This window comes from Anser cygnoides, chromosome 14 (assembly GCF_040182565.1).
Source record: "Anser cygnoides isolate HZ-2024a breed goose chromosome 14, Taihu_goose_T2T_genome, whole genome shotgun sequence".
Taxonomy (NCBI): Eukaryota; Metazoa; Chordata; class Aves; order Anseriformes; family Anatidae; genus Anser; species Anser cygnoides.
The window spans coordinates 1785209-1808758 of record NC_089886.1 but is presented as its reverse complement, the minus strand read 5'-3'; the positions used below and the strand labels follow the sequence as shown (position 1 = coordinate 1808758).

The 23550-nt window shown below is 37.7% G+C and overlaps 1 protein-coding gene across 3 annotated transcripts; it reads left to right on the top strand.

Moving 5' to 3' along the window:
• The first annotated feature begins 960 nt into the window (after window positions 1-960).
• RAD50 (RAD50 double strand break repair protein) lies at window positions 961-21884 on the top strand. Of its 3 annotated transcripts, none has more exons than XM_067005557.1 (26): window positions 961-1071; window positions 1806-1985; window positions 2387-2470; window positions 2714-2865; window positions 3496-3681; window positions 3828-4032; window positions 4511-4639; window positions 5426-5591; window positions 6468-6661; window positions 7226-7432; window positions 8229-8411; window positions 8618-8775; window positions 9718-9893; window positions 10369-10606; window positions 11678-11867; window positions 12002-12128; window positions 12363-12556; window positions 12859-12969; window positions 13539-13631; window positions 13712-13825; window positions 14643-14770; window positions 15609-15833; window positions 18407-18492; window positions 18934-19076; window positions 20626-20741; window positions 20938-21072. In XM_067005557.1, exons 2-25 carry the CDS (start codon window positions 1857-1859, stop codon window positions 20731-20733), a joined length of 3726 nt encoding a protein of 1241 aa, XP_066861658.1. In that variant the 5' UTR covers window positions 961-1071; window positions 1806-1856; the 3' UTR covers window positions 20734-20741; window positions 20938-21072. The 3 variants fall into 3 exon arrangements, with proteins under 3 accessions (XP_066861658.1, XP_066861657.1, XP_013031302.1); XM_067005556.1 differs by lacking the exon at window positions 20626-20741 and adding an exon at window positions 21420-21884 and having other exon boundaries at window positions 962-1071; window positions 20938-21071; XM_013175848.3 differs by lacking the exons at window positions 961-1071; window positions 20626-20741 and adding exons at window positions 1389-1567; window positions 21420-21884 and having other exon boundaries at window positions 20938-21071.
• The last annotated feature ends 1666 nt before the right edge of the window (window positions 21885-23550 follow it).

Below are 23550 nucleotides of genomic sequence, written 5' to 3'. Positions count from 1 at the left end.
TACAGAAAGACAGATGACTACACTTCATCCTTTTCCTGCACAAAGCACAAAGAGATTGATGTGGAATTTTTGCAGTTAGTATTCTAGATTTCCTACTAAGCACGGTGAATTACCAGTTTGTATAATAAAGACTCGAAAACCATTTCCTGACTCTCATCTGCTGCTGTGAGAGAGGGATGCATCATGCTTGCATTACCACCAGCGTCATGGTGAACCACCGCTCACCCACAGCCCCGGGTACTCATGCTACCACTGGAAATACTCTCTAGCATGCACAATTACTAATGCGCCCGCTATGGCTGCAGTGTGCACCTGTGCTCTGCCTCAGCCCTGATGATGCCGAGCCACCTTTCCGCGCTCTGATCATTTATCCCATGCTGGTTTTGATTCCACAGTGCGTAACGGGCGGAGTGAGTGGACATCAAACCCAGCAGCAAAAATGTGGTTTTCCTCCGCCCGGCCTGAGCCTGAAGCGCCGAGCCGGACTGCTGAGCGGATATGGAGGTTTCTGTGAGAAGACTGTCACTTGGCTCTCTTAATTTCGAAGGGTTTTTTAATTTTGAAGGCAGCGTTCCTCTCGTAACGCTGGAGCTGGGGTCCAGCAGAGCACGGGCCGGCCTTGGACTTGGCCACAACTTTGTGCCGCCACGCACAGCGCTGCAGGGCTCTGAGCAGAAGGCTGGAAACACTACGAAATAACTCCAAAGTGACTATGTTAGAATTGTTAGCTGTCTTAAAAGTGCAAACGGCCCCTCAACGGGAGGGGGGGGGGTCGCTGCGTGCCGCTGGGAGACCCCTCAAAGACCTCTGTGGGGTGACGGGGCTGGGGCAGCGGTGCGGGGCCGCGGGGCCCCCTCAGGCCTCCACCTTCCCCCTTCGCCCCCCGGAGGCCGGGGTCGGAACCGAGGAAGGGCGAGGGACAGGGGGAGGCCCGGCCCAGCAGCCGCCGACAGCCCGGCCCCACGGCGCGGGGGGGCGGTAGCGAGCCGGGCCCGGCCGGGCGGGGCCGCCAGTGCCGGGGCGGAGCGGGGGCGACCGCGGGGGCTGCCGGGGCTGGCACCGGGAGCGGAGGTGACCGGGGCTGAGGGGTAGGGGGGGGAGGCATCGCCTGGCCGCCCCTCGGCCGGGGAAGGGAAGGGCCGCCGGAAAATGTCCGCCCCCGCCGCAGCGCCGCGCTCGGGGCGGGAAACTCCGGCTGCCCGCCTCAGGGCCGGCCGCGGGCTTCCTGCGGGAAACGCCCGCTCCGCGCCCGGGGCCGCCGCATGGCACGGCCGGGACGGGCCCCGCTGAGGGTCCCCGGGGGGGGGGGGGGACCCGAGCACGCGTGTGAGGTGCAGGCGGGGCCGTGGGGCCGGGCCCCGTTCGTTCGCACCGGCAGCACCGCGGCTGCTTCCAGCCGGCGGCGCCCCTGAGCCGCTGCCGCCGGGTTTTTCCTCATGTCGGGGACAGGGCTGGCGTTGGGTGTCGCCTGCGGCCGTGACACCTTGAGAAACGGGGCCAGGGGAAAGTAGCGATAAATAAAACCTGTATAACAAGGGGCGATGTCATGAAGCGTTTTCTCTCACAGGTGCTTAAAGGCCTTTTTTGTTGTTATTTTTGAACGGCTGATAAGCGGCCCTTAGCTTTGAGTCGGGCTTCTCAGCGCTACGAGGGTTTTGCTTTCCCTCGTTCTGTGCCTTGGGCCGCAACTGGAGAACCTTAGCCCTGCTTCTGACCATACACACACTTAAATAACCGCGTTGTCGCCTTTCAGGGATACGCGGAGGCCGTGCCATCTCCAGTTTTCACAGAGCTTTGTTTTACAGGGTTTGTGGCGTTTGCGTTTCTGACTGCGGAAGAGAAGGAATTCTGCAGAAATGGCAAGGATTGAGAAAATGAGTATCCTCGGGGTGAGGAGTTTTGGCATAGAGGATAAAGACAAACAGATTATCACTTTCCTTAATCCAATGACTATTTTGGTGGGACCAAATGGTGCGGGAAAAACGGTAAGACTTACATGATTGTTTTTGTGCGCCAAATAACTCTGAAAACCTTGAAAATACAAAGAATGATTTCAACAGCAAGGTACGAATATTAGAAAAACCTTGCTGTTTACTGTAAATCTTGCATTGGCTTACGTTTATTAGAGATCTACTTATTGTCCTAGGCTTTGCAGTGCACTACTTGGTGTTTTTCATAGGAAATTGATCAAGGTGCTGACTAAAACTGTTTTTGCAAAGTACCATGTTCTCCTGGTACTGGAAAATAAAATGTCATTTCTTATTTCTCTCTCCCCTCATGTTTATCTTATTTGTAAATGTTTGGGCTGTTACTGTGTTTTGTCTTTAGTTTTCCTTGGTTATTCTAAATTGTCATTCTAACTGTATACTTGTTTTTGTTTTCTTAGACTATCATTGAGTGCCTTAAATATGTATCTACTGGCGATTTTCCCCCTGGCACCAAAGGAAATTCATTTGTTCACGATCCAAAGGTAAAAGCCACAGTGGTTAGATTCAGTGCACGTTTACTTCTCAGTGAAATACTTAACTTCACGCAGGGTTGTGATGAAAACAGGGATGCTCAAGTATTAGGCAGATGTGAGCTGACCATACTGTCTCAGGAAAAACAGAGAGCTGGGGGGACTGGAACGCTCCACATCTGGGAAGTCATGTATTCATTTGGGTGTTGAGAAGAATTTCTCATACTTGTTTCGTTGTTGTCGTTTGTACTGAAGGTTGCCCATGAAACTGATGTTAGAGCTCAGATTCGATTACAGTTTCGAGATGTTAATGGAGAGCTTTTAGCTGTCCAACGATCCATGGTTTGTACCCAGAAAAACAAGAAAACAGAATTTAAAACACTTGAAGGGGTCATTACTAGAACAAAGTAAGTTGAATTTTTTTTTTCCTTCTGTAATGTGAAGATCAGTTCGGGTTCTGTATATTTTATGTATAAGATGAGAAAAATTCATAACGTGCTCTCTGAAGTTCCCGTCTGTGTTTTTAGATGGAAGGTCTGGAGTCCCATCGCTCGATCTGTTAGTTGATTCAAAAATACTAACATTTGATAGCCACTATATTAAGAACTATGTGTATCAATTGACTTACATTAATTTGAAAATTGTATTACTGATGCTCTAGTTTGAGAGTAATGTTGTATGAAATGCATAAGCTTTATTTCCTTTAACATCATTTTGAGTTTCAGGATATTGTCAGTCCATATTTATCTCCAGTTTCCCCTATTTAAGAAATGTATTCACTTGGCTTTAATCGAGATCAGTCTTACTCCCTCTGGTGGTTCTGCATAGATTTTTTTTTAACATGTAGCAACATTGACTAAAAACATTTGCTGTAAAACCACATGATGAAAATGGTAATTGTAAACTTAAAAATTTGTTACTCTGTTTTGTAACCAATGCAGTAGAATGTGCTTATACAGATTTAAATAAGTTTTTTGTTTGTTTTTAAAGAAGTTGTAGTAACCGCTTTGTGGATTTTCTTTATCTGTGCTACATAGGCATGGCGAGAAGGTCAGTCTCAGTTCCAAGTGTGCAGAAATTGATCGAGAGATGATCAGTGCCCTTGGTGTTTCCAAATCCGTGCTCAACAATGTTGTTTTCTGCCACCAAGAAGATTCCAACTGGCCATTAAGCGAAGGGAAGGCCTTGAAACAAAAATTTGATGAGATCTTCTCAGCAACAAGGTTTTCCTCTTTACTGGAATCAAATAAAATTAAATAAGAAACTGTCTTCTCTAGTAGTGTAGGTGTTAAAGAAAATGTCTGAGGCATCAGTATTGCTGTATTGCCCATAGGATCTGAAATTTGTTTGTTTGTTTGTTTTTTTTAAGGTATATTAAAGCACTGGAAACTCTCCGTCAGGTACGGCTGAAACAAAGCCTAAAAGTAAAAGAGTGTCAGACAGAACTGAAGTACCTAAAACAGAATAAAGAAAAAGCACAGGAAATCCAGGACCATCTTAACAATAGGGAAGCTCAGCTGTCTGCTTCTAAAGAGAATGTAAAATCTATCGAGAGTCAGCTGGATCCTTTAAAGGTAATTTGTGTGATGTTTACATTAAGATTTCAGTATAAAACAGCACATAAGATTAAAGAATATATATAAAATATCAAAGCTGGAGGAATTTCCTGATTAAAATGTTATCTAACCTTCTATTCTGCAACAGAATTAAGCAACAAACCTGACAGATGCTGCTCTAATCTGTAAACAGTTATTGGAGGTTTAAAACATTGTCTGTGGAACTGTTGTAACAGCGTTGATGATTCTTTTTTTTTGGTTTGTTTATTTTTTAGCTTAATTTAAAATCTCTTTCAAATTTGGCTGTTAACTGTAAAACTATCATGAATTATAACTAAAGCTAAATTTTTTTTTTCAAAATAATAATGCTGAAGTTTTACAGTCTAGAGTACAGTATTGTATAGAGCATTTTACTATGGGATTCATAAACTAGTGAGATATTAAGGTCTTTTCCTACCTAAATGATTCTATTATTCTATGATCCTTTCCTTTGCAGTGTTCTCTGGCAGCAGTTGAAAAGAATCTCATGAAAGTAATGTTGCTAGACAACGACGTAAAAGCTCTGGAGAGCAGGAGGAGGCAGATGGATAAAGATAATCGAGATCTGCAACAGAAGATGGAAAAGGTTGCCTTTTAAATTCCATGCTGTCATCCTTTCTGCAGAAAAATCAAAGTCTGCCTTTTGCTACCATGCGAACTGTGTATTTTATTATGCACCAGATGCTGGTTATGAGCACTTCCAAAGCCCAAGTAGCTCATTTGATAATATGAGATATGCAGCTTTATGGAGCAGTATTTGTAGGTAGTTTCTGTGTAATTTGCATGTAAGAATTAAATTGCTTTTTGTAACTGATCCGTCCACCATAGATTAGCTTGCCAGGAAGAGAAATGCTGACAAAAGTTATAGTAATAATGCCCTGCAATGTGGAACTTGAAAATACCTACCTCTCACAATATGTTCATGGTAGCCAGCACTTGTTTTAACCAGCATGGAATGTCTTCTGACACTGATATTGTTCATGTCCCTGGAGGGTTTTTTATTTCTTTTTCTTAAAATAGTAAATAGTTTTTATTCTTTTGTTGTGATTGTGCAGGGACATTTAAAATTATTTTGACAGATGAACAAAAATTCTTTAGGATAGTGGTAAAAATTTAGATGAACTTATCAGCATATGAAAAATAGCTTTTTTTGCTCACAGTATGTTTAATTTTTCTTAATATAAGTCTTAGCATAGAAATTTTATATGGGAGGTGTTATCTTATTTTTTGGATTCTGTTATGGTGAAGCCCGTACTTTTTTATTTTTTAACATCATTAGGTCGTTTATAACAGGTTGTTATAAACATTAGGTTGTTTTTAATTGAGTTCAGTTAAAAAGCTAAGTCTATTCTGTATTTTATTTGGTGTACAGGTTTTTCAAGGAACGGATGAACAGCTGAGGGATAGATACCAGAACCACCAGAGGACAGTGAAGGAGAAGGAGAAGAGATTATCGGACTGTAAGCGTGAATTAGATAGAGCCGTTAAAGAATGCCAGAGGTTTAACAGTGAAAAGTCAGAATTACTCGTTGAACGAGGTATGTTAGACTTGATCTATAACTTTGTATTTTTGTTTAAAGGAATTAAGATCTGAAATAGAATTACTGATAATTGAAGGTGTTTGAATGGGACAGACTCCCTGAAATGTGTGTTAGTTTTAGGTCAGTTGCACAACGAGGTGTGGGACTCTCACAGGTAGCTCACCTCAACTCACAGGTAATCTCACCTCAACATCTTTCCCCTGGATTTTTTTTTTTAAGTGCGCTTGTTTTGAACTGTAAGTACAACATGAAGTTTGTTCTTAAGTGTGCCGTCTTCTACAGAAATATTCAAAATTGATCATTACTGATGGCATAAAACTATGTCAGTCTAGCAGTTTACAGCACATTTGTTTTCACTGTCTGAGCCTGTACTTTGTCTCAGTGATGAAAATGTCTGCTAACCAGCTGTGATTGTGTAAGTGTATTCTAACCAAGAAACATGTGAAAGTTGAATCCTTGGCGTTCCCACTGTCGCATGTGAGGGCTGGGGACTAGTCAGAGGGCTTTAGGACAGTACTCTTCCATATATCATATATTCTCTTTTAGATGGACTGTGGGACTTGCAGTAAAGCTGTAGTAGTTGAAACAGAATATAGGCTTATGTAAAATATGTTTATGTTTTTCAGAATATTTTTAGTTTTAGAGGTTTTCTTTTCAATTTTTGATTTGATTAAAATTAGTGTAAAAACTTACTAAATTAATAGTTAACAGAAACAGTAATATTTTAAGCTATAGCTTGTTTTTAATACTTTAAATGCTTCAGTGTAGAAGACTTTAAGGAAACAGTTGCAATTGACTTTGAATCCTAAATGTATGTTCTCAATTTTTGAGGGTTTATGTTATGTTTTTTTATTTTATTTTATTTTTGTGCAGGTCGTTTACAACTGCAAGCAGATCGTCATCAAGAACACATCAAAATGAGGGATTCATTAATTCAGTCTTTGGCAGCACAACTAGAATTAGATGGTTTTGAGCTATCGCCTCTTAATGAAAGACAGATTACCAGTTTTCACAGGTTATTGAAGGAGAGACAAGCGAGAGATACAGAAACTGCAAATCACTTAATGGTAAGGATTTTGTCATTTTAGGATTGTGTTATTATTCCATATTAGTTACTAGTGTGTTATTAGTCCATATGTGTCTTTATGGTGCAGGGGGAAAATAAATGAAGCCATTTTTTTTTTTCATCTAGTATTCTTTATTATGGGTTGCTTGAACCTTTCTGTGGAAGTTAATTTTGGAACTAAGAGTGGTCATTGGGTGATCTGAATTGCCAAAGCTACTGAACAGGCAGTTCTGCAGATACTTTTTTCTCAACTGCCATCTCAAGCAGGTGGGTTAGTGACACACTAAAAAGCCTGAGGAAGAATTTGAATGGGCAATTGTTAAGAAAACAGGCAACTTTGGTTTGAAGTCATCTTCAAAATGGAGCTGCTATCAGAGAACACTACCATTATGCATCTGCATTTTTGTATTGCTGCATTTTAGCAGGATTTTTTTTTTCACATATCTAAATATTTCAATTTCATGCATTATAGTGGTGAATATTTGCATGCTATTGTGAAGAAGCCATTTTAAATGCTGTGTTTTTCCTATGAGTAAATTAATATATTATTGTTCGCTTCTTTCAGAGAGAATTTGCACAAAAAGAAGTGATGAAACAAAAACAGATAGATGAAATAAGAGATAAGAAAACTGGATTAGAAAGAACCATTGATCTGAAATCAGACATCCAAAACAAGAGACACGCGGAACTGAAGAATGTAAAACATGAATTGCAGCAGTTGGAGGGGTCATCAGGCAGAATTGTGGAGTTGGATCAGGAGATTGTCAAGACAGTAAGTTAATCTAGCTAAAACAGGTTTGAAATGAAAACTTCCAGTTGGGTGATTTAAAAAAAAAAAAAGCAAGCTTTATGTTTATTCCAAAAGAAAACTTAACCCTGTTGCATTTTTTCACTTTTATTGCCCTCTCTATACTTGCTTTGTTGATATATAGATATCATAAGATTTTTCCTATTTTTCTGGGCCAATCTGAAAAGTGCTAGCACTAGTCAGTGCACTGACTGAAGTGCTGTGCTAGCTACATTTTTCCAGATAACTTGTCTGTGAAATGGACTAGTTACTTGTAAGCATTTTATTCTGTAAAGCACTGTAATACTACGAGCATTTTGTGTCCCAGCTGAACAGTTAATTGTGCCTTTGTAGCCGAATAGTTTATTTTTGTTCACAGTGTAAGAATTTGGTGCTTGAGAGTGTTTCTTCTAGCTTTCTTACTAGGATAATTCCAGTGTATAATGTTTAGTAGATGCTGAAATACAGAGAATCAAGCTAAATGAGTGAGCTTCTTGAATCTACATCATGTAGTTATGATTTATGTGAAAAGCATGAGCAACTTGGTACAGTACTTTATTTCAGAACTCTGCATCACTATCTGATTTACATTTCCTATACCAGCATCACAGCCTTTGGCATCTTGCATGCATTCTTTATAAATCCTGAAAGTATTATTCCTGTAACAGCTAATGATACTGCTGCTGGACAGTTCTTAAGAGCTTTTTTTCTGATTTCTTTAGTACGAACTTATTGTCTAATGTAATTACATAAGTCTTCTGTGCTTTTGTTTTTTGTTTAGGAACATGAACTGGAGAAGACTGAGAGGAGCAGCAATGTAGAAGCACTTGAACTGGAAGTGCAAACTCTGCAAAATGAGAAAATAAACCTGGACAAAGTTCTTCGGAAGCTGGATCAAGAGATGGAACAGTTGAACCTACATACCACAACAATTACCCAAATGGAGATGCTGAAGAAAGACAAAGTAATTTTTCTATCATCATCTCATAAGGAAGGGAAATGACATTAATACGGTCCCTTTAAGATTTGTGCATTTTTTTCAGATGTTTATAAACATTTGTATGTAAAGCTTCTGTCTGGCTTTATGGAAGCCATTAACTCTATGAATCCATTGAGTAACGTAAACTTAAACATATGAAAATATTAATTTAAAATGCTTTATTTCCCAAGGGAGACAAAGAGGAACAGATTAGAAAAGTAAAATCAAGACATTCTGAAGAACTGACGTTACTGCTGGGATACTTTCCAAATAAAAAACAACTTGAAGACTGGCTTCATGGCAAAAATAGAGAGATCAATGAAACAAGGGACAGACATGCCAAGCTTAAGTACGTATTATTTTAGTTAATTATGTCTCCAGAAGTATTTATGCAATTAAGAATTTCATTATTGGAAAGTTTAGTATAGTTAACATACTTTTACTGTAATTCATCAATATTTATTTAGGTGTCTGCAAAATGAAAGAAAGCATTGTGCAAAATTTGTTTAATATATAGCCAATATAGTTTGTGCTAGTTAATAAAATCATCATATTTGAAGTATGTCAAAGGCAACACTAAAAGTAGATAACAAAATATTCTAATACATCCTTAATTATTTATACTACCCTAGCTGAATGAATGTGCTTTGGGGGAAAAAAAGACAGTGGTCTTCTGACTTTCTTAGGAGTTACAGAATGGTTATTAACCATATCATGAACTTATGTGTGATTACATGTTCCTGATTTCATTCATTGTAGAAAAGAATATGTCAGAAAGAGTAGGTGACATTAGCACACTACGCAGCGATATGCACTAAACTTCTATAAAATCAAAAAAAAAAAAAAAAAAGATTTGAGGTCTAAGAACAGTCCATAGTTGAGAAGTATGGAAGATGAATAGAAGAGTGCTAATTTTTTTTGCTCAGTACATTTTGCTCAACGTTTTTTGTTCAATAGTATCTCATAAGCGTAATTAGGGAAGGAAGTAGGGGAGGAAAAGCTAGTAATATTCTAGAAAGTCTCTTGTACGGATTTGACATTAGAAATTTTTTTTCATCATTAAGCACCTAGAAAGCAAAAAAAAAAAAAAAAAGGAATTTAAATGAAACACTTTATGCTGTATTTAGATTAATTGAAAATTTATGCTGTAGATTTCTGGAAAAATCATTAAAGAACTGATGAATAACTCTGAAGGTAATCTGAAATTGGTATTACGGTGTTTTTGTTACTACAGTTTAATTTTTTTTTGTTGCTTTTCTGTAATATAAGAGTTTATGCATTAATGTTTCAGCAAACAACTGGCATCAGCAGAACAACAGAAGAATTTTATCAGTGCTGAACTAAGAAAAAAAGAAGAACAGTTGTCTAGCTATGAAGCAAAACTTTTTGATGTTTGTGGAAGCCAAGATTTTGACAGTAACCTGAACAAACTTCAAGATGAAATTGAAAAAAGTTCAAAACAGCGAGGTAAATTTATCTATAGCTCTACTTTTTTCCTCATTTTAATTGTAACCTAGAGACACTGAGACAATCTGTAGCTTGTGGGTTTTTATATTTGCGGGACAATCAGCATAGAAAACAATTTAAGGTTCAGTAATAACCTCCCAGAAGTACTCTGTACTTAAGATTCAGTAATAATCTCCCAGAAGATTCAGAAGTACTTGTTTCTGTTGTTAATTGCTGAGGGATGAGTGTAGTTCAATAAAGTAGAATAATTCAGGTTAGTGGGAAAGTCAGGATGTGATCGAGGGCACCATTCTGAAAATAGGGACAGCACTGAATTCAGACCAGGTTGCTTAGGACCATTTCTGTTTCCTATCTTGATGATTTGCAGCTTATAGTTTTCTTTTGTTTGTTTTTTTAATGGTAAATACATAATAAGTTTAGATCTGTTTATGTACTGTATATTCAACATAAAGTCTTCTGTTTCTTTTTAAACCAGCTGTGCTTGCTGGAGCCACCGCAGTTTATTCACAGTTCATTACACAACTGACAGAAGAGAATCAGTCGTGTTGCCCAGTTTGTCAAAGAGTTTTTCAAACAGAGGCTGAACTGCAAGATGTAATTAGTGATCTTCAGTCTAAGTTGCGTCTTGCTCCAGACAAATTGAAGTCAACAGAGTCTGAGCTTAAAAGAAGAGAGAAAAAACGTGATGAGATGATGGGTCTCAAACCAATTAGGTAAAGTACTTCACCGACCATATTGCTGCAAGCCATTTTCTTTTGAATGCTTGTTTTTTGATTATTGAAAATTTTGTTGACATCAAGAAAGGTTTATTTTCAGGCTAGGCAATTCATTCAAAAATCTAATCACACTTTAATAAAATCTTGATTTGTATATCCTTTAAAAGTACTTTTTTTGTTACTGGCAGGTTTTGTATTGACTTACGATGTTCTTGAAGGAAATCTGTGAGTTTTATAGCGAATTCCCAATGCAGTCTGTGTTTTTCCTTGAGGTTCAGTCAAGTGCAATTCCATCATTTGGGAATGCAGCTCTGTCTCTGATACTGACAATCCATAAAAGATTAGACTGAATTGTATCTCTTATATATTTTTTAAATAACTAAAATATTTTTGAACTTGCAATGTAAAAAAAAAAGTAGACAATATTAAAAAATTCAGAAGAAGTGCCTACTGTCTCTTCCAATTTCCAGGCTCACTTAATCTGTATTTTTAAAACTACAAAAATTACAGGCAGCCTATTTTGTTGCTGTGTCCCCTTTTTTCTTCTTGTTGTCTCCCTCCAAACCGTAAACAGCTCTAGTCCTAATGAATTTTTGTGTGAGTCTTATTTTTTTTCCTTACCATACAAACAGGATTTAGAGTAGAGTATGCAGTTTCCCTGCCACTGGGTAACCAGAGGCTCTGGTTTCAAAATATTTGAAGACTGTTATTCTGGAAAAAAAAAAAAAAAGAATTTGTTAGAGGATATACCTCTCCTTCACAAGAGGGCACTCATGTGCAGTGGATTTTAAACCCTGTTTTAGCACTTGCTGTACTTGAGTTGAAAACCAGAAGAGGTTGGTTGGTTTGTTTGTTTTTAGATCTCACCTGCCTACAGTGAGGGATTATTACCTTAGCTGGTTATAGAAAATAAACTCAACTGAACGTGGGCAAGGTTAAGGGGATACTATTGGTTCAATTCAGTCTTCCGCTATTCAATCATACCACAGATTTTGCAAACTTGAATGTCTTGAATTTATGCTGCTGCTTTTAACAAAGGAAGATTTATGGATTTGTATTTTATTCAAGGCAAACTGTAGTGGAACTCCAAGAAAGGGACATACCAGACTTGAGGAACAAGCTGCAGACTGTAAACAGGGATTTTGCACGGCTGAAGGGTGAGATAGAAGAGCAGGAAACACTCTTGCACACAGTTTTGTCTGAGAAGGAAGGTGCTAATGCATGTTTACAGGACATAACGCTAATGGAAAGGTACCAGGTATGCTTTGTAATTCCTTTCAATATATAAAACAGTACTTGCTTGCTGTACATGTAGTTACTCAATAACATCTAAACTAAAGCCTGTTGTTAAGCACTAATACGGTAATAATAGTACTTTACTCTTACTTTTAGGCTGATATTAGGGATGTTGAAAGAAAAATTGCTCAGCAGGAGGCTAAGTTGCTAGGGGTTGATTTAAGTAGAACCGTTCTACAAGTAAGCCAAGAAAAACAAGAGAAGAAACACTTATGGGATACAGGTAGGTCATACAAACTGATGTTTCGTTTTTATATTGAAAATAACCAAACTTGCTGCCATCAAAATATAAATTTTAGTTTACTTATTTTATATTCTGAAATAACCGTATTCTAATAGGTTTTGGTTTTTTTTGGATATATTAACTTAGTTTGGAGATACATTTGTTATAAGGAAGACAGTAACTGTTGTTAGTTATAGATTAACTGTTTCACTGTGTGTGTATTTTCATCTACAGTTACTAGTAAAATTGAGTTAAATCAAAAAATCAAGCAAGACCAGCAAAATCAGATTCAGCAGCTTAAGAGTACAGTTAATGAACTTAGAGCAGAGAAACTTCAGATTTCCAGCAGCATGCAGCGTCGTCAACAACTGGAGGAACAAATAGTGGAATTAACCACTGAGGTTCAGTCCTTATGTAGAGAGATTAAGGTAGGAAGTAATTACTAGCCCTTAACTATGTTGTCCTTGAAAAAAAATAATATCCAGTAATATTTAACATTCTGTAATCCTAGTAATTCAGATGCAGTTTTAAATTTTTGTCCTGTTATACTATTGCATATCTCTGGGAATTTTCAGCACTTTATTTAATACAAGGTTTTTTTCAGAATTATGAACAACATGTAAAAAAAAAAAAAAAAAATTACCCACGTGACTGTTTTTTTGCACTCGAAAAATTGTTGATCTTTGACAGAATGAGAAAATAAAAAGGACTTTCTCCAACTGCTTTTCAGGAAGCAAAAGAACAGGTATTTCCACTACACGAAACTTTAGAAAAACTGCAGCAAGACAAGGAGGATCTAATTAATAAAAGGACTGCAACTAATAAAGAAACACAAGAGAAGGTTCGTTTGCATTTGATGTAATTGGGAGATAGGATTACGTGTTGGTTTTGGGGCATGGGTGGAAGCCATGGTAATGAGTTGACTTTTAGGAGACAGCAATTGCTTTACCTAATGCTTTAGATTTGTGAAGTTTTAGGGAAGAAAAGAAACATAACCAAGTCAGGAAATCAACTCAGTTGTAACGAACTTTTGGTGGTCTTATCAAAAAGCTTCTAGGGACATTTAATGATATTTAGTGACCTGTGGTACTAAAAGCCCTATCTAGTAGATCTAGAGGAACAGCAAGGACGGTTGTGACCTTTCCTTGGCAAGAGACACTCCTGTGTTTCTCAGGGCAAACAGCCCTTTTATGTAAGCACAAATGAGTGATTTACTGTTTATTTTGGAAAACAGTTTCATGGTAATAAGGAGCATCTGGATTACAAAAGCTGAAGTCTTCTGTTGGTGAATTAAAGGGAGTTATGAAATGAATCGTACCTTAAAAATAGTGTTATCCAGTTATCTTTTATACATGTCATATCAGTTCTTGGACATCCGACTGCAATTCATGTGAAATCTTTTCGCTGCAGATAAATAGCATAAAAGAGAAAGTTAAAGATATAAACAAGTACATGAAAGAAATCGAAAGCTATGTTCAAGAAGGAAAGGAAGACTACAAGAAGGTAACCTAAAAAACAATCAATAAAAAGCTGCTTTTAAAAGTGTTTTTGTATATAAATAATATACCTTTTTATTTTTGTAGCAAAAGGAATCTGAACTTGATGAAGTAAACTCTCAATTAGTTGCCTGTGAGAAACAGAAGGAAAAGATAACTAAAGAGATGGAAATTATTCGACAAGATATTGACACTCAAAAGGTAAGTTTATTGTTTTATCATACGGTATATTTTGCATTTATACTTGAAGTGATTTCTGGCATTGGTTTAAGTCCGTCTAGGCTCATACTGATACAAAGTTTGTCTCCTGTTGATGTACTTAATGAGTTGTTAGTCGGAATAGCTGCTATGTGTGCATCAGGCTGAAAAAAATCCTGCGATTTACATATGTAAAAATAGATGCATTTTAGAAAAAAAAGTTATCTCTAAATACAATTTTGTGGTATTTCCAAAAGGGGTAAGTCTGTTGTGATAATAACCAACGTTTTCAAAAGTAGCTTTGTGTGGAAGATACCTATCTTCTGAAAGAAGACTGCTGTAAGGTGTTTCCAATTGCAGGTACCAAAAGTTGTTAGTCACTCCAGATTTTGTTGTGTGCTTTAAATCGTTATGTATGTATTTCAAACTCTATTTACATTCTTTATAGGAAAGATATCTTTCCCCACTCCATCCCACTATCTTACCTGTAGAATTGAGAATAGGGGACTCTGTGAAATCTCACCCCAAATGACTTGCCCCATTTGAACCATTGACTAATATTCGCACACAGGATCACTCTTATGTTCACCTATGACAATAAATACTCTGAATATTATTTCAGGTTGAAATATGAAATGATAATTCTGATTTGCATTATACTAGGTTTCTGTTGCAAAATAAGTTCTTACTATGATACTTTTCTGTGCTGTCAATTGTTTTATGCTTGTAGCAGGTTTTAGAGTTGTGCAGAGTTTATACTTTGTAATTGAGAATCGATATATTGAAACATCATAGAACTTCTTGCTTTCTGTGGAGACAGATACAGGAAAGGTGGCTAGAGGATAATCTTACTTTGAGGAAGCGGAATGAAGAGTTAAAAGAAGTTGAAGACAATATAAATAGACTTATGAAGGAGATGGGAGAAATGAAAGTCCCGCAGATGAAAAAGTAAGCATTTTCAAAACACAGCAGCGTGTTTTGCATAAGAATTCACTAAATATCTGAATATAATACTCGCTGTGTTTTAGTGTTTCCTGTGTTCTTAGTGTGTACCTTTCTCCCCATTCATGTAGACTACTTCCTCCCTCAAACTCATGTTTGCATAATGTCCCCATGACAACATAAATGACTCAGTGAAATTATATAGCTCTAGCTACAAATACATACAATTATATACCTGTTCAAATCTAATCCATTTGTTTTAAAGACTTCCACTGTTAAATCTGTATTTAAAAAGAAACTGATGTCTCTGGATGAGAGTTTTATTTTCAGTCTGCTCAAATAGGTCTCAGCAGCAAATCATTTGAGTATTTTAATATTAATTGTTTAGATAATAAACACTGCTGGAAAGGAATTATCCTAATTCAGCTTCTTACGTGCAAACTATTTATTTAGCTTTCTAGATGCTACCAAACTGTTCATTGCATTTTTTTCCTCAGTATCCTGATGTAATTCCTGCAATTAAATCAATTTTATATCGCTATGTGGTATCCTTCGGTCTTTGATAGGATTAATGAATATTAGTCAGAATGGTGACTTAAATATGTTTTTAAAACTTAATATGTTATATTGCTTATAAAAACAGTAAACATATGTTTAAATATGTTTTTAAACATATTTTAATTATGTCTTAGTTCCTGTGGCATGAATACTGTAACTTTAACTGTTGCAGTCTTTATAGATACAATAGAATGAGCTGCTAACGTAAACTAAAAATTAGAACCTTGACTAAAATATTGTGAAACACTAAATACAGAAGTCTCATGTATCATTTGTGGTTTGACAGTGAACAAAAACAGTTAGAGGAGAAAATAGAAGCTCTGAAAAGAAACCATCATGTTGCCCTTGGCCGACAGCGTGGATTTGAGGAAGAGATTGTTCGGTTTAAAAAGGAACTTCGAGAGTCACAATTCAAAGATGCAGAGGAAAAATACAGGGAGATGATGATTGTTATGAGAACAACGGAGCTAGTGAACAGAGATTTGGACACTTACTACAAGGCTCTTGATAAGTAAGTACTGTCATATGAGGATAATTCTTATTTTTTTTCAGTCTTCATTACTACCTTGGTGCAAAAGCAACTTGCAATTTCAAACTTCCTGGTTTAACTTTTAGAAATAGTAAATTAATGTAACTTAGACGTACATAATTATTTCTCTTTATAAAATCAGATATCTAAGTATTAGAATGTTGTACCTTGTTATGTTACTTTTATATTCATTCCGAAAGTCCAGTTGCAGTAGCTTTTTATTTTTTTAATGCCTCCAGAAGAAACTGATTTCTAAAAGCAAAGTAAATTAATGAAAATGTGCTACAAACTGCACAGGGTTGTTAGAATGTAGGAACTCTGTTAGGTATATAGTGTACATAAAATAAACGAGCACTGTCAATGGTAGTGACTAGAGTTTAATATAGCTTTAGGTAAGTTCAGCGATCATTATTGTTTTATTCCCAGTTCTCCGTAGGACCCTTTTTGAGTACTGGTTGTACATGTTAGGACACAATTTGCAATACAATTCAAATTGAGAGAGACAATAGAGAAATGAAGCCAACACATCACCATTGTTAATCATCAAAGATTGTTAACAAATGCGAAGTAAAACATACAGTGCTTTTCCCTTCTCCCCCCCTTCCCCCCCCCAATGCATATGTTCATTTATAATTATGGAATTGCAATGAGCTAGTTGCAATAATACGAGGTTGGTGCTCAGTGGCAGTTAGAAAGAAAAGTTGAGTATTAGGAACAAAATAGAGAAAGAGAGAGAAACATCTGGCCACCACAGAAGCTACAAATTCAGAATAGAATTTTGGTCTCCTGTATTAAAAAGGACATAGTGGGTCTAGAAAAAGGAGCACAGAGAGCAGTAATGTAGTTAGAGGTACAACATAACTGTCCAAAAGAGAAGCCAAATAGATTAGAAGTTTCCATGTTGAAAAAAGGTGACTGAAAAGGGATGATAAAGGTTTCTTAATTTCTTGAATAGTGTGGAGAAGGGGAAAAGGGAATGATTGTGAAAGTACCAAGCAGTAGTTTGAAATACAAGGTAGTACTTTTTGTGGCAACACATAATAAAGCAGTGGAACCCATAATTCACTGGTATATTTGGAGGCTAAGCTCTAAATGCATTTAAAAAGATCGTATGAATTCAGAAAGACAGGTCTCAAACGCTATTAGATGCAGAGGTCTGGAGGACCCTGTTTTAATTGTTTTTAATGATAAAATAAATATATTTGGTATTTGAATTTAAGCCAATCCAAAATTTATTTTGTGAAGATTTAAATTGTTCAGAGCATGTGTAATTCTTCCCTTTCAGCTTAAATGGAAATGCACTCCAAGAATTTCCCTTTTAGAATTCAGAGTCTTTTGTATGGTATCAAATCATCTATTGTTTCTATTTAAGGCAAAACAGGAAATCAGTCTTGTAATTTCAAGAAAAATAGATAAGCATCACTTATTGGTAATCGTCTGAAAAATCAGTGAGACGAAATGTTAACTCTAATGGCCAGAGATTGAAAGCTGTGTATGTAGCTGGGAAAAGCAACATTTGCATGCTCTTCTGTGCTATCTGTTCATCTTTGTTGATTTAATATTTACAGGTTTTTGTTAAATATTAATGAAGAATGCATTATTGGGTTTAATCAAGTAAATCGTAGAAAATGCTTTACTCATTCTTCAGACTTAACAAATCATATTAGAGTTGAGACTTCAGTATCCCTCACAACAGGTGAAAATAATTCCTGTGAAAGGAAGGAGGTGGGAAAAGTGTGTATATATATAAAAAGTCAGTTTCAGAATTACTTTTGAATACTGCCATATTTTTGGAAGAAAAACATTGGCAGAAAGCAAGCAAGCATTTTTTTTTCCTTACGAAGCACTATTTGTTTAAAAAGTTAAAAATGTAGCACAATGTCCTTTTGGAATGCTTTTACGAGGAAACATCTATTATCGAACTAAAGACATGTAGACATGATGATTTCAGGATATCATGTTGAATCAGGGAAACGAAATAAAAAATTATTAGTGACATCGTATGTTACTCTTGCCGCTGAAGAGGAAGGTAGCTCTAATCATAACATCTGTTTAGGTGATTACAAATTAAATTCTTGGTAGAGAATTCTCTGCTCCAAGGAAACTTCACTGGCTCTCCTTTCCTACTGAGAGTCAGTTATCTGCACCGCAGGGTCGGGGGGGACTCTGGCAATGAGTAACGCTGTTTTTATTTTGGAAGGCTTTAATATCAGATTCTTCTTGGGGGTCTGAAAATATGCCTTACACATAAATTATAAATCTCCTTTAAAAAAAAAAAAAACTTGATCTTTATTGAGTGACTGATTACAAATCATTTTGTCTTTATTGCTCTCCTACTTCTTGAGATGGAGTTGTTTGTGAGAGTAGAAGTATTCATATAACAGAGTGTGTTTGATCTTTGTACATTTCTGCATTCAAAATGAACTAGTAGTTATTGCATTTTTAGTGAAAGTATTTAGAGAATGAAAAGTGAGCTCTTGCCTTCCCTAACGCTCCTATGAGTCCATAGCAGTCCATGGTTGCACCTATAAAAATCTGCATTTTTTTTTCTGTAGGGCAATAATGACATTTCATAGCATGAAGATGGAAGAAATCAACAAAATAATTCGTGACCTTTGGAGAAATACCTACAGAGGACAAGGTACATGTGGTTTTGTTTGTTTGTTTTTGTAGTTTTGTCCGTATCAATTTTATACCAAGTACTGCATAGTGAGAAGTGTTTGTTCAAACTATTGAAAATCCAGGATATGAAAATGGTTGGTTCCATTTTAAAGGCCACATCTGTTGGTCCCCACTACAGTCTCCTTTTTATCACATCTTATGTGGGTAGTTATATGATAAGTAGAAGTAATTTTCCCTTTTCCATGTTTTCTATAGTTGATGTTTCCTTGAGTCAGGGGAGTTGCCAAGGCTTATTTCTTCAATTTTGGAAAAAATTAATTTCAAAGTTTTATCTATTAGTAGGAGTTATGAGTAGGTTTTTTTTGTAGTTACTGTATGTTGTAGCTCTTAATGATGTTTAATCCAATGCTATTTTAAAGATGTTTTGATAAGGGAAAAACTGTTTATTTTCCATTTTCAGATATTGAATATATAGAAATTCGCTCTGATGCAGATGAGAATGTTTCAGCAGCTGATAAAAGAAGAAGTTACAATTATAGAGTAGTAATGATAAAGGGAGATACAGCACTGGATATGAGAGGAAGATGTAGTGCTGGGCAAAAGGTAATATAGCATTTTTTTCTTGTACGTCATAAACAGGATTCTGGAAGCTGCAAGAGTGACGCATCGTAAAGTGAATCTGGTGAAGAAGTGGCTCCAACTCAGATTTACAATTCTGTACATCTGACTGCATCTGGATTATGCTGCCAGTATGCAATATATGATTGGGAGCATCTGAACCCTATTTTGGGGTGTCCAAATTCCTTGTTTCAGTTGGCGATTGGTCTGAGTCCCTGTAGGTGTGAAGGGTTCAGCTTCGCTGCCTTCTCAAGTTCATCTAGTCTTTTTCTTGCTAGTTACAACTGAAGTTCCCATAGCTGTAGGTCTATTAACTTGCTCCTGAATTTTTTTTCCTTCCTGAGGGCTGATCCTTTGTCATCTTTTCACAACTGTGTCTGTTTTGAGTACCCTCAGACTTCTTTTTTCCCCAAATTACACTACTCCCACCTCCTACCGAATATAACTTTTCAGTTCATGTCACCAAAAAGATGGGCATAGGAAGTGACAGAAACACAGCCAGGACTGCTCTTACTGCTTCTCTGCTGGAACAATTTCTGCCCATCCGTTGTGCCTTCTACAACGTAAAGAGAACACCTGGAGAACTCTCCCCTACACTTCAGGCTCACAGAGCCTGTTGCCTTTGCACAAGGCGCCAGTGACTACCTAGGCCAAGCACACTGTAATTGTGAGGGAGATACCTTCTCCTTCCTCTTCTGCAGTGGGAGCTGGAACTCTTTGGCTCCCTTTCCTCTGCACCAGCTGAAAGGGCTATGGTTGCAACAGATATAAATCTCTTTGATAACGAGGAAGAATTGCTATTATCTGGAGTAATATCTGCCTACTTCCTTACCTCCAAGAGTAGCAGTTCTCACTGCGTCACATACTGCATCAGAGTTTCGCTGGCAGCCAGGCCTTCAGCTATCTCCTCACTTTTGCCTGACAAGATGGTGTTGACAGTAATAGAAAACGAAATCGAGGAATACAACAAGACAGTACACGGTATTTTTAAGCGCGTGCAGCAATAGCAGCACCAGTGGCTTGAAAGGATATTCTGTGAAAAGATGCATGCTGTATTGTTGCTTGAATGTGAAAAATGCTGTCAAATTAATTCCCACCTGAGTGTAGAAGTGTACTTGTTTTGAAAATTCCATACTAATATTGGGGGAAATCCAAAACGTCTTATAAAACAGCAATATAGGCAAAAAATGTCTTCTCCTAAAGTAGTCTAGGATGTTATGCTAGAGTGCTATGTAAATGAGAGTGAAACTTGTTCACAGTTTCTTAGCTTATATTCTGAGAATTATTCTTTGATCATGAGCTATGATGCCAGCAGTCATGATCTTTGGAAAGTATTTTTTGTAGCACAGTTTCCATCAAGTGTTCTGTAATTTTCACTACTTCATGAGATCTAATAAAGACGCAATTTGTCCTGCTAATACAACACTAGTATGTGAGCTGTTAAGACTGCTATCTTCAGTTTTATGAAGGAGTCAGGAGTTCCGTATTTCAAACTGACTGCACATACAAATTTCCACCATCTCCCTGCTAATAGGATGGGGTTTCAACAGAGTATAGGAATAACGCTGATGGCAATGTGGTAACATCCTTACCTTGGGCTGGAATCCTGAATTTCAATAGCTCCAGGATTTTGAAAATTTGACTGCTCAGGTATGTTTCCAATGTTGTGTTGTAGAAGGGATTTTTCAATTCAAACCTGAAGTTTTAATATATTTTTTCAAATCTAATTAGTTATAATCATTTTGTGAATTATGTAGACTTTAGTCACAGTTTGTAATGGCACTTAAAATGTTACGCATAGTTTCTCTATAAACACTCTGAAGAGTGTTTTTTCTTTTTCCCTTAGGTGCTTGCTTCTCTTATTATTCGTCTGGCTCTAGCAGAAACGTTCTGTCTCAACTGTGGCATATTGGCACTAGATGAGCCTACTACCAATCTTGATCGAGAAAACATTGAGTCTCTTGCCCATGCCCTCGTGGAGTAAGTAATCTCTTCTTGTGAAGCTTGGCTATTTTTCAATTTTTAATGTTAGTGATTGGTGTTAGGAAGTGATTTTTATTTTAAGCTGACCTGTCTTTGTTGACATATGCTGATATACATGCAAAGCAGTAGCTTTAGATTCTCTTTCCTTTATCTGGAAGAGGAAAAAATAATTTGTAGGTATTTTGTTGTTGCTGTTTTTCTTTTTATATGGGTAAAAAGAGGTGCTTATCTACATTGGATTGCTTGACATTCATATTGTTTTCAATAGTTAAATGTTTTTGTACAAGTTCACTAAAACTAGACAGCAATATAGATTGAGTTACACTGAATAATATCTCTTTGTAGGATAATAAAAAGCCGCACAAAACAGCGTAACTTTCAGCTTCTGGTGATAACTCATGATGAAGATTTTGTTGAACTGCTGGGCCGTTCTGAATATGTGGAAACCTTCTACAGGATACGGAAGAACGATGACCAGTGCTCTGAGATCATGAAATGCAGTGTCAGCTCCCTTGGCTCATACGTTCATTAGCATTTCAAGTAATTGTGTGTTATAGACTGGCTTAGCTGCCAAACTTAGAGGTCAGATGAAGGCATCTGAAAATGTAGCTCCTTCATATCATATCGTATCATGAAGATTTTAGCTCGAGTCTGAAACTATTACATTTTTAAACTTCATATCTCTGTACTTATTTCTGCATCTGGGTTCAAGTATCACCATGAGTTGGGAGAACGTAAGTGAATACGGGACAGTTAACTTTTAGATGTATTTTATATTTTAAAAGCGAAAATAAAGTGTTGTTCTTTGTATATGTCCTGGTCTGCATCTAGATGCACGTTCTTTGGAACAGCTCTAGATCTGTCAATACAAGAGGGCTTGCCCTCCATCACTTTGTTATGGCAAGTTCAGAATTGATTTGCATCTCTCCAGCCAAGGTATGTTCCTAGCCACCTGCCTAGTCTACACAAAACTCACAGGATTCAAAAAAGATGCTTAGTACTGTTTCTGCAAGGTACTATTGCTCAGAATCTTTACAAAATATGACACCTTCGTTGAGAATGAAGGAAAGTCCCATCTCTAACTGGATGACTGAGTGAAGGGATGACAGAAGCCTATTTTAACCGTATTCTCTTTGTTTATTGTGGGCAGAACTGTCATATAGTGTCACTTAGTTTATGATGATGTTTACAAGAATTGTGTCAAAATCTAGAGTACTTGGTCATATTCAGATCCTCTGTAAGATAGAGACGAGTTCTGTAAAAATGATAACACATCTGCCCCAGGGAGTTAGTCTGTATGGATGCTGATCTTCACCAACACTGCTCAGAGCTCTTCTGAGCTGTTTTCAGCATCACTCAACAGCAAAAGGAAACCAGCCACTTAGTTAGAATGACAGCGGAAAGCCAACAGGACCCGATCAGCATAACTCTTGAGATTTCAGAGGTGAGGCCTCAGCAGTGCACTGTGCTGCCTCTGCAGTCATGCAAAGTCTGAGGGATGCCGTTTCTGGGCAGCTGTTTTTTCATAACCAAGTGAGGGGGCATCTATTCTATGTCTAAATGTGGGTACAAGCCCACAACCAGAAGCTGGCCTTAGAGCTCTTGAAATCTGCAGCCACCAGTGATTGCCTGAACCTCCTTAGCTGAGAGTTTATGACTAAAGCTCACTTTCAAAGGAAGAATCTTTAAACCACTACCAAAAAAAAAAAAAAAAAGTTAATTTCAGCAACAGCAGGGCATTTTACTTTGGAAAACACAGGAATGAGCATGGGAACGTTGTAGTCTGCCTTTTCCTCCTGCTCTGGGAGGGCGGCAGGGGAAGGTGCCCTGGGGCTACTCTAGCACCATGGACAGAGGCAGCCCCACCACCCCCCTGCCCTGAGGGCTTCACCGCAGGGGACAGTGACATGGTGACATGGCCCTGCCCTGTGCCCCTTGTGGCCCTGCAGGGCCCTTCAAGGTAAAAAGGGACAGCACCTGCCAAAGCATCTAGAAAACATCTGAAGCTAAAACCCAGCAGCAGCCCCGGTCTGCTTGGACGTCTCCATAGCCCTGTACAGCACCAGAGGGGTCGGTGGACGTGGCAGCAGGAAGAGTAATGCCAGAAACAGCACTTGAACTAAGGATTGTTTCCACCTGAATTTTCTGAAAACGCAAGTTGTTAGAGTCAAGGTGCCCCAGTCGCTGGGGAAAACACTCAAAAATAAACATACGAATGGGACTTCCTAGCAATTACACTCACCGATCCCCTGAAAAGGCAATTAACACCAACCTGGGGAGGGGGAGAAAGAAGACAAAGGAAAATGCTACTAACATGCATTACGTTTGCAGTTTTAAGTAAGAAGCTTCACTGACTCTAGTACTACTTCCTGAAGGGGAATTTTCTTCAAGATCTAATCAACAGAAAAAAATGACTTTGAATTTTCAAATTTTCCTGTACTACCTGTTTATTTTAGCGTGACACATACATCCCGGC